The sequence below is a fragment of the Pseudorca crassidens genome, chromosome 1, assembly GCF_039906515.1.
Source record: "Pseudorca crassidens isolate mPseCra1 chromosome 1, mPseCra1.hap1, whole genome shotgun sequence".
Taxonomy (NCBI): Eukaryota; Metazoa; Chordata; class Mammalia; order Artiodactyla; family Delphinidae; genus Pseudorca; species Pseudorca crassidens.
The window spans coordinates 28872384-28883073 of NC_090296.1; the positions used below are offsets into that span (position 1 = coordinate 28872384).

At 44.8% G+C, this 10690-nt stretch overlaps 1 protein-coding gene across 6 annotated transcripts in view; it reads left to right on the top strand.

Annotated features, from left to right (window-relative positions):
• The window catches only part of ABCD4 (ATP binding cassette subfamily D member 4), a 29464-nt gene extending 23546 nt beyond the window's left edge, over nt 1-5918 (top strand). For 5 of the 6 annotated variants that reach the window (XR_010941865.1, XR_010941861.1, XM_067730253.1 and 2 more), the window contains one exon: nt 1034-1156. Coding sequence is in view for 4 of the 6 variants with exons in the window: in XM_067730264.1 (XP_067586365.1) it covers nt 1034-1095 (62 nt within the window). In the remaining 2 variants the exon portion in view is untranslated. Of the gene's footprint in view, nt 1-1033; nt 1157-3603 lie in introns of those variants that run through there. The other variant, XM_067730282.1, reaches the window with a different exon arrangement.
• Nucleotides 5919-10690: the final 4772 nt, after the last annotated feature.

Genomic DNA, 10690 nt, shown 5'->3' on the forward strand with positions numbered 1-10690 from the left:
AACCTGTAGCTTGTGTGCTGAGGTGCTGCCTTACTCTCTGTACACAGCATGTGGTCACATCTTCCCAATGACACTGGGTACCTGAAGGGCAGGGGAGCAGCCTGCCCTAGTCCCATGTGCCGCTGAGCACGCACAACTAAGGTTCAAGGCAGACTCGTAAGCAGGTTGCCCACCACACCTCCTGTTCTGGGACCCCCACCCCCCGCTCTCAGGTGAAGGGGGCGGGGGCACAAGCAGAGCTGGGATGGGGCTTTGGTGAGTCTATGTCTGATATTTCCTTATGATTAAATTCAGGTTATACAACCTAATCATGAGGAAATACCAGAAAAACTCAAATTAAGGACATTCTATAAAGAAACTATCCTGAAATCTTCAAAAATATCAAGGTCAAGGAAGGCCAGGAAAGACTGAGGGCTGTTCCCAATTGAAGACACTGCAGAGAGTTTGCAACTAAACCCAACGTGTGGTTCTGGGGACTTCCCTGGTGGTCCAGTCATTAAGAATCTGCCTTCCAATGCAAGGGACAGTTCGATCCCTGGTTGGGGAACTAAGATCCCACATGCCACAGGGCAACTAAGCCCTCGTGCTGCAACTATTGAGCCTGCGTGCTCTGGAGCCCACGCACGGCAATGAAAAGATCCCACATGCCGATGCAGCCAAAAAAAAAAAAAAAAAAAACAAGTGTGGTTCTGGACTGGATCCACCACTTATAAAGGACATTATTGGAATGATCACGTGGACAAAGAATGTTGTCTGCCATTTCAGTAAACAACAAATATTACCCACCATCAAGCTATTCACCACTGCAGCTGACCCCGACAGTGCACCCTGAGAGAATTCAGGATGGAGCAAAATAAGATACTGGCCCTCGATAGTTAAGATGCATATCAAAGGAATAATTTCAATGAGCACAGGCTCTTGCATCTTCCCATACATAGAAAGTCACTAAAACCATTAACCTGAGATGTCTGTTTTATGAGATTAGAAGTAATCTTGACGTTTGACTACATTTTTTTTTCTTTTCTCTTTTAAGCAAAACACCTTTATATCCTGGCTCTTTCCTTACTTCTTTTGAAGAGTTCCACAGCTATCTGAGAGGCTGTCTCCTGGTCTATAGTCCTCAGTAAAGTTCCGAATAAAACATTTCTCTCAACTATTAAGTCGTGCTTTTTCTTTTCAGTTGCCAGTTTGGGCAACCAGCAAAGGGATCCAGAGTGGACTTTGCTGCCAAATGCAAGTTAATGTGTCCAACACACAATGAGACCAAACACATGAAAACATCACGGAGTTTGGAGCAGAGAAAGGTTTATTGCAGGGTCAAGCAAGGAGAACAGGTAGCTTGTGCTCAAAACCCCAAACTACTTGATGGCTTTCAGGGAAAAGTTTTTTTTTTTTTTTGAAATTTAGTTATTTCTGAGATATATATTTTAAAGTAATAACTAGAATTATCAGGGAAAAATTTTTATAGGCAAACTTTGGGGTGAGTGCTGCAGGGTGTGTGTGACTTTCTTCTGATTGGTTTGTGGTGAGGTAACAGGGCAATGTTCCAGGAATCTTGTGCTCAGCCTGAAGTTACCATCCTCCACCTGGGTGGGGGCCTCAGTTCCTGTAGAAGAACTCAAAGATATTGTTATATATATCCCTTGAGGAGGACTCAGGATCCTGCTTTAATTTCTACACTATTGTTTCTTTTTTATTTAATTAATTAATTTATTTTTAATGTTTATTTATTTAGCTGCACTGGACCTTAGTTGCAGCATGCGGGATCTTCCTTGTGGCATGCAGGATTTTTTTTTTTTTAGTGTGGCATGCGGGATCTTAGCTGCAGCATGTGGGATCTAGTTCCCTGACCAGGGATTGAACCCAGGACCACTGCATTGGGAGCGTGGAGTCTTAGCCACTGGACCACCAGAGAAGTCCTCTGCACTATTGTTTCTTTTTTTTCTTTTTTTTTTTGCAGTATGCGGGCCTCTCACCATTGTGGCCTCTCCTGTTGTGGAGCACAGGCTCCGGACGCGCAGGCTCAGCAGCCATGGCTCACGGGCCTAGCACCTCCGCGGCATGTGGGATCTTCCCAGACTGGGGCACAAACCCGCATCCCCTGCATCGGCAGGTGGACTCTCAACCGCTGCGCCACCAGGGAAGCCCTATTTTATTTATTTTTGGCTGTACTGGGTCTTCGCTGCTCGCACAGGCTTTGTCTAGTTGCGGCGACTCTTTGTTGTGGTGCGCGGGCTTCTCATTGCGGTGGCTTCTCTTGTTGCGGAGCACGGGCTCTAGGTGCACAGGCTTCAGTAATTGTGGCATGCAGGCTCTAGAGCTCAGGCTCAGTAGTTGTGGCGCATGGGCTTAGTTGCTCCATGGCATGTGGGATCTTCCCGGATCAGGGCTCAAACCCGTGTCCCCTGCATTGGCTGGTGGATTCTTAACCACTGCACCACCAGATAAGCCCAAGATTAAGATTTTTAAGGGTTAAAATTGTAATATATATAACTAAAGCTACTGGGATAATAAGGGAAACATTTTAGTATGCAAGGAAAGTAGGATGTGTGTTTTCAGCAAAAGAAGGTATGAGGAATGGAAATGCATTTTGTTAAGGGGAAAGAAAGTGATTTTGTCCCAAAGGTGGTTATTTTTAAATGGGAAAGAAAAATAAGGGCTAAACTAATATAGATACAGAAAATTGTAGAAGGTTTGTAGAAAGGGAACCCTGAGGAAATAATTTTGTGCATGGTCAGGCTGGGATTGGAATTGAATTGAATTAGGTAAATTAATTTTGTTATTGAGAGTGGGCTGGTGCAGGACTAGAGCTTGGTTTTCTCTCTGTATTAAGAGAACAAAGTTTTGGGCTTCTCTGGTGGCGCAGTGGTTAAGAATCCACCTGCCAGTGCAGGGGACACAGGTTTGAGCCCTGGTCCGGGAAAATCCCACATGTTGCAGAGCAACTAAGCCCGTGCAGCACAACTGCTGAGCCTGCGCTCTAGAGCCCATGAACCACAACCACTGAGCCCAGGTGCCACAACTACTGAAGGCCGTGTGCCCAGAACCCGTGCTCTGCAACAAGAGAAGCCACCGCAGTGAGAAGCCCATGCACTGCAACGAAAAGAGGAGCCCCCACTCGCCGCAACTAGAGAAAGCCCGCGTGCAGCAATGAAGACCCAGTGCAGGCAAAAATAAATAAATAAAATAAATCTTAAAAAAAAAAAAGACAAAATGTTTAAAAAAAAGAGAACAAAGTTTTCTTGAAATGTTGAGCTACTTTTGATAATAGATTGTAAGTTTCTTTGCCTTCTAAATGATCTGTATTTTCCTTAAAAATCTTTTATTGTCACGTTCGTTGAATGAACAAGTATTGTTTCACAGTGACCAAGGATCCTATTTGATTAAGTGTTTTAAAACCTTTTGAGGGACTTCCCTGGTGGTCCAGTGTTTAAGACTCTGAACGCACTTCCACTGCAGGGGGCATGCGTTCGATCCCTGGTCGGGGAACTAAGCTCCCGCATGCCGCATGGTGTGGCCAAATAAATAAATAAATAAAAACTTTCGATATCTTTGACGAACTTCTCCAAGTCAAATTCTAAATAAAGTTCTTTTGCTCTCTAGACACCTTTGGGGTGCTTCAAAAGACCCTCAAAACATCCTGAAGAGAGATATTAAACTAATTAGGTTTATTTGGTAAGTTACATTACATGGGAAACATTGTCAAATACGTGGCCCTAACCTTTTTAGGTTATATTGTATGAGTAAATGCCATTAATACAGATATTCCAAAATTTATATGGAATTCCTAAAAATCTAATATGTCCTGGTATAATGTTATCAGTCATAATTCTAGTTATTATATAAAAGTGTTGTATGTCACAGAAATATCCAAATTACTTGTTAATTGCTTTGTAACCATGCCATTTTAAGTCTTTTGTCGTTTATAGACAATCATTGCTTTACTCTGATGGTTTTATAAAATGAAGATCTTTAAGAAGATTCATAAAAAGGACTTTTTGACAAATATAAGTTTCTGATGACTTTTAGGTCATACCACTGAACTGCGTAAGAAATTACAAAACTCTGACAGAAAACTTTATGCCTTCATCCAGATCAACAAGAACATGGGGTTGAATTAACTGATAAATATGATTTATAATTTTATGTCTTTTTTTCTGAAACATACTGGCTTTTAATCTTCATTTTCCAGAAAACCTTTCCTCTTACACCAACTATGACCTACAACAAGTTGATAAAGTATACCTTTGTAAACGAAGATGCAACATTTTTCTTTCTACCTGATCCCTCCAGGATTTGGCTTCTCCAGCTGGCTCCCATGTGGACTTGATAGCTTATTGAGACCAGATTACAACTAGCTATGCTAATTATTGTTTAAATGTGTTCTCTCTCGTTGTTTTCAAATTATTTATACCTTGTGCCTCTCTCTGCCGTACTATGACTTGATTACTGTTACTAGCTGAATTACTTGTATCCTTATATCCTATTTAATTTTATTTATTTATTTATTTTATTATTATTATTTTTTGGCCACACCGCGCTGCTTGCGGGATCTTAGTTCCCTGATGAGGGATCGAACCTGTGCCCCCTGCAGTGGAAACATGGAGTCCTAACCACTGGACTACCAGGGAATTCCCCTGTCTATTTTATAAGACTGTTTTTTCTTACATTACCCAATGTATAACCAGGGCTCTGGCAAAATTAATGATGGCTAAACGTCTTGAGGCAGTTGATCATATATATAACTCTATATACAATAATTGTAATAGTGCAATGCTAGATCTCTAGATACAGGAAAAAGGAGCAAGGGAAAACATTTCCTGGATCGTAGTAGACTACTAAGACAGGTGATCCAGAGAATTTTAGGTTATCAACAGGGACTAATTCAAAAATTAGCACATTAGGGACTTCCCTGGTGGCACAGTGGTTAAGAATCCGCCTGCCAATGCAGGGGACACGGGTTCGAGCCCTGGTCCGAGAAGATCCCACATGCCGCAGGGTGGCTGGGCCCGTGTGCCACAACTACTGAGCCTGAGTACCACAGCTACTGAGCCCACATACCACAATTGCTGAAGCCTGAGTGCCTGGTGCCCGTGCTCCATAGCAGGAGAGGCCACCATGGTGAGGGGCCCACACACTGCAGCAGGGAGTGGCCCCTGCTCCCCTCAACTGGAGGGGGCCCGCGTGCAGCAGCGAAGACCCAACACAGCCAAAAATAAATAATAAATAAATTTATAAAAAAAGAAAAATTAGCACATTAAGTAGGCTATCAACAGAATTCCCACCTGATCTAGGAATGAGCCTAGGTCATTGGGACAACTTGGTCATGAAATGCCTCCCAAACCTTTGTCGAATTTATGACCAAGAGGAAACTCTGTGGACAAAGAATGTTGCCTGCCATTTCGATAAACAAAGAATGCTGCCCACCATCCAGCCATCCACCACTGCATCCTCCCCTCCACCTCCACCCCATGATGTGTCCTAAGGGGAATTCAGAACGGAGAAAAACAAGATACTGGCCCTAGAGAGTTAAGATGCATATCAAAGGAATAATTTCAATGAGCCCAGACTCTTTCCATACATAGAAAATGGCTAAAATCATTAACTTGAGATGTCTGTTTTTGTGATTAGCAGTAATCTTTTGATGTTCAACTACGTGTTTGTTTGTTTGTTTTTTCTGCAAAAACTCCTATATATCCTGGCTCCTCCCTTACCTCTTTGCAACAGTTCCTCAGAGCTATCTGTCTCCTGGGCTGTAGTCCTCAGTAAGGATACTGAATAAAACATAACTCTCAGGATTAGATGGAAGTACTGAATCAGTGTCAATTTCTTGATTTGATTGGTTGTGTAGTGGTTACGTGGGAGAGTATCCTCATTTAAAAAAAATAAATACTGAAGTATTAAGGAGTTATATGTCATCATGTCTTCAAGTTGGTCTCAAATGATTTAGAAAAAAATGCACTACATATATACGTATGTGTGTGTATATATATATATATATAGAGAGAGAGAGAGAGAGAGAGAGAGAATAAGTCAATGAGCTCAACTCTTCATTTTCAAATTTAAAAATCACAATTAACAATTCAAAATTAACAGTTAAAAAAGAAGTAACTAGTAAAAGAGTCTAAGTCCTTCCCACTGCTACCTGACTACCAAATATATGGCCTGCACTCCCTCTGGAGAACTTCATTCTTCTAGCCATAACTGCAACCAGCTAGAACAAAAGACTGGAAGGAAATCCATTTAAAGTGTCCATGGTTCTCTGCCTAACCAAGCACATATCACATATTATTCCCTCTTTCTCTGCTTGCTTGACATTTCTGGATAAGAAATGGAGAGGAAGGTGCCAGTGGTTGGAGGGTGTTGACAAGAACCAAGTGAAACAAGTGCAAGCAGGTAACCCAATGCCAGGATTGGGGGAAGTATCCCAATGGGGAACCAGGTGGGGCAGGGACCACTAACAGTGGGGAAGGATGCGCAAAAGCCAATGGCTTGAGAGGTAATCATTTTATTCACATTTTACAGCCCTTTACAGTTTACAAAGAACTTCTGGGAAAATGGTGGACTAGACTTGTGAAACAATTCTGATTAAGAACACATAGAGATTGGGACTTCTCTGGTGGTGCAGTGGTTAAGAATCCGCCTGCCAATGCAGGGGACATGGATTTGAGCCCTGGTCCAGGAAGATCCCACATGCCGTGGAGCAACTAAGCCCGTGTGCCACAACTACTGAGCCTGCGCTCCAGAGCCTGCGAGCCACAACTACTGAGCCCATGTGCCACAACTACTGAAGCCCGCATGCCTAGAGCTAGTGCTCCACAATAAGAGAAGCCACCACAATCAGAAGCCCGTGCACTGCAATGAAGAGTAGCCCTCCGCTCACCACAACTAGAGAAAGCCCACACGCAGAAACGAAGGCCCAACGCAGCCAGTAAATAAATGAATTAATTAATTAATAAAATTTTTTAAAAAAGAGCACCTAGAGATGAATAAAATACAACAAAGACAAGTTTAATGCATGACTGAACTAGGAAGCCAGAAGGAGAAATCCCAGGTGTGAGAGCCACAACAGGGACAGGGTGTGGGGGCAGCAGGTGACTGTAGACTAGGAAGTTGCATGTTAAATGCCCAGGCAGGGACAGAAGACCAGGCCCATGGTGAGGAATGGAAAGAACAGTTAAGGAACCCAAGTATTTTCACAGAAAAAGAGAAGCTTGTCAAATTAACTTAAAAAATGCACAGGCAGATAATATACCATGAGTCAGCAAATGCAAAAACAGAAAGTAGAATTTCAGGGAGAACTGGCAAATCCACAACCAGAGTGGAAGGTTTTTAACATTCACTGTCACTAAGTAAAACAGAAAAGAGGAGCAATATAAAATATTTGAACAGAACTTCCCTGGTGGCGCATTGGCGCCTGCCAATGCAGGGGACACGGGTTTGAGCCCTGGTCCAGAAGATCCCACATGCCGCGGAGCTACTAAGCCTGTGTGCCACAACTACTGAGCCTGCGCTCCAGAGCCCGCAAGCTGCAACTACTGAGCCCACGTGCCGCAACTACTGAAGTCTGCATGCCTAGAGCCCATGCTCCACAACAAAAGAAGCCACCGCAATGAGAAGCCCGCGCACTACAATCAAGAGTACCCCCCGTTCGCCACAACTAGAGAAAGCCCGCGCACAGCAATGAAGACCCAACGCAGCCAAAAATAAAAATAAATTAAAAATAAATAAATTTTTTGAAAATTCAAGCAAAAAAGACCCAATGCAGAAAAAAAAATGAATGAGATACACAACATTGTAAATTAATTCTACTTCAATTTTTAAAAATGAATGAGATGTGTTCAACTCAAGAAGTTAGCAGAAGGTGGGAAATTTTTTTAAATAACAGCAAAAACTTAATAAAACTGACTCAAGAAGAAATAGAGTTTAGTGCAAACCATCTCACCATCTCCTTGGCTCTTCACGGCATCCCTGTGAGGAACTGTCACGGTTGCAGTCGTGTCGATGAACGTACCACTGCTTGAGGAAGTTAAGAAAGTAGCGGAGTCTGCACCTAAAAGCAGGTCTTCCAGATCCACTTTGATGTTCTCCCTATTTTCAGGTTGCACTCTTCTCATCAGGAACTGTCATGTCTGGGCGATGGAGCCTTGCGCTCAGACAGGAGTGGTCCCCAGATGAAGGAGGGCAATCTGCCTGGCTCCTGAGTCTGTTCCCACCTTTTGCGCTGCCTGCCCCCGCTTCCTGGGCTCTTGCTCCTCTTGCATGGAAACCACAGGTGGACTGACGTCTGAACAGAAGGCACTGCGGAAGACAAACATATGAAGGAGCAGAGGGAGGCACTCTGAACATTTTTTTTTTTTTTTTTTTTGCAGTACGCGGGCCTCTCACTGTTGTGGCCTCTCCCGTTGCGGAGCACAGGCTCCAGACCCTCAGGCTCAGCGGCCGTGGCTCACGGGCATGTGGGATCTTCTTGGACCGGGGCACGAACCCGTGTCCCCTGTATCGCAGGCGGACCCTCATCCACTGAGAGAAAGCCCGCGCACAGCAACGGAGCCCAACGCAGCCAAAAATCAATCAATTAATTAATTAATTGATTTTAAAAATCAGTCCCTCATGTCCTTTTATCACTCTCTGCCTATTCTTGGTGTATGCAGCCCTCTATCGGCAGCCCGTGGGGCCTGCGGAGCCTGGAATAAAATCTCCCTTTCGTTCTCCACAGGATCCTCCAGCAGAAGGCCCTCCTGGGGTGCAGTCAGCACCTAGCAGGGTTTCTCTTAGTTCTGCACCCTAGGGCCCCGGCTGTTCAGGCCCTTCCTTCCCTGTCCTGTTTTTCCCTTTTGGCATCACAGCCTCTCCCCTCGTTGATTGCCCGGAGGCCTATGTGTATGTCCCTTTGCAGAGAGCTGCATGCCTCTTCCCGGGGTAAATCCCCTGGGTTGATCATCCAGGAGGATTTCTGGCAGCTCCCAAGCCTCTGAGTGTCCCACTGGTCCCCAAGATCTAACTGAGGGCGGGGCAGCTGCCAGCCCCTCTCCCCCCAGCCGGCCCCCCAGCTCGAGGAGGCCGCATGGTGTGGCCACCTTTCTCCCCTGCTCATGTGGTACCTTTGCCATTGTCCTTGCTTCTTCCTCTCAACAGTACGAGACTGAAGGACCCAGGGTTATTATTTCAATTTAGAACACAGGAGAGGCTCAGAGGTTAAACGCCTTGACCCAAGTCCCATAGATATGCTTTCATGGTCCCTCATCTAGAGCCTCTGAGGCCTTAGGACACTTGCAATTTTGTATCTTACTTCCCCAAATAGGACTGCTGTGCCCACCACTCTGTCCCCAGTGCCTTGCCCCACTACCTGGTACACAGTAGATGCTCAATAAATGTTTGAAATTGTTAAATAAATGGATGAGTTAGAGAAAGAACATTCATTCCTTTATTCATTCAACAGTGGCTTGAGTGACCCTTTGATGGGTCCTGGGGATAAAAGATGAATAAGATACCATCGCCACCCTTGAAGAAATCAGTCTTGTGGGGAAGATAAACTTGTAAATAAAAAGTTACAACACAATGCATAGAGTGCAGAAATGGAGGAATGTGTCATGTGCTCTATGAGAGAACAGAGGGTATAGACTCTGCCTGGAGAGTCAGGAAGGCTCCAGGTAGGAAGGGACATGAAAGATGAGAGGCTGTTCATTTGCTGGAGTGTTGGGGGTGAGCAGGGTGAGCGCAAGGCATTCCTAGAGCCGCGGGTGACAGTGAGTCCTGCAGGGACCCAACATGCTCAGGGGTGGCCTGGGGGAGCACTGTGTGGGCAGAACTTGAAGGCAGGCTCTTGGGCCTTTCCCTTCAGCACATAGAAGTCGGAGATCTCCCACGTGTATCCCCCAGGCTCTGGGTCCAGGAGAGTTGTACCTGGGCCCAGTCTGGGGTACAGGGACCACTGACCCCCTGTCATTCTCGTTTCATGACCGGCTGCCAGAAAAACCTCTCCTGACAACGAGTTCCATATCTGAGCCAATTGGAAACAATCTTATGAGATTTCTCAAGCCAAAAGCTCAACTATAAGCTGTGTAAGTCCATGCCATCTGCTCTTTCATCCTGTGATTCCACCCAACACATCATCAAGTCAGCGGGGCGCAGCTGTCCTCAAGCGATCTCAGGGGGTCTCCCTTATGCTGTTTCTCTTGTTTATTCTCCTCTTTCCCAGGGATTTAGCATAGGTTTATCTGACTTTCAGTTCCAGATGACTTTGCCTTTTCCATTTGTTGCTGTGTTTGAGTTGTAGGTGAGATAGTCGAGTGCACATGTGTACACAAAAGGCAGGGCGTCAGTACTCTCGGGGGCCAAGGTGGGCTGTGGGCTTCACCTGAGATGCGAAGGAACTAGGGTTGTTTATAAGTAAGGACCAGAGGGAAAGGTCAATGTAATTTGTTGTGTGGGGAGCAGGAAGGAGTCACAGGTAATAACTTAGGGGCTCACTGGCTGGGACATCTCAGTTATGCCTGTAATGGAAGAGGGTTCCATATTGCAGTGACAAATAGTGACATCAGCTTAGTGGAGAAAGGCAGACCACTGTGCCTCTCCAGTTGGAATAATTTTAAAATAGGAATCTAGTAATTTTGACCTAAACATGACTTCATGGATTTACTTTTTATGCTACCCATACACACAAACACACTGTGCTCACCACAGAGGA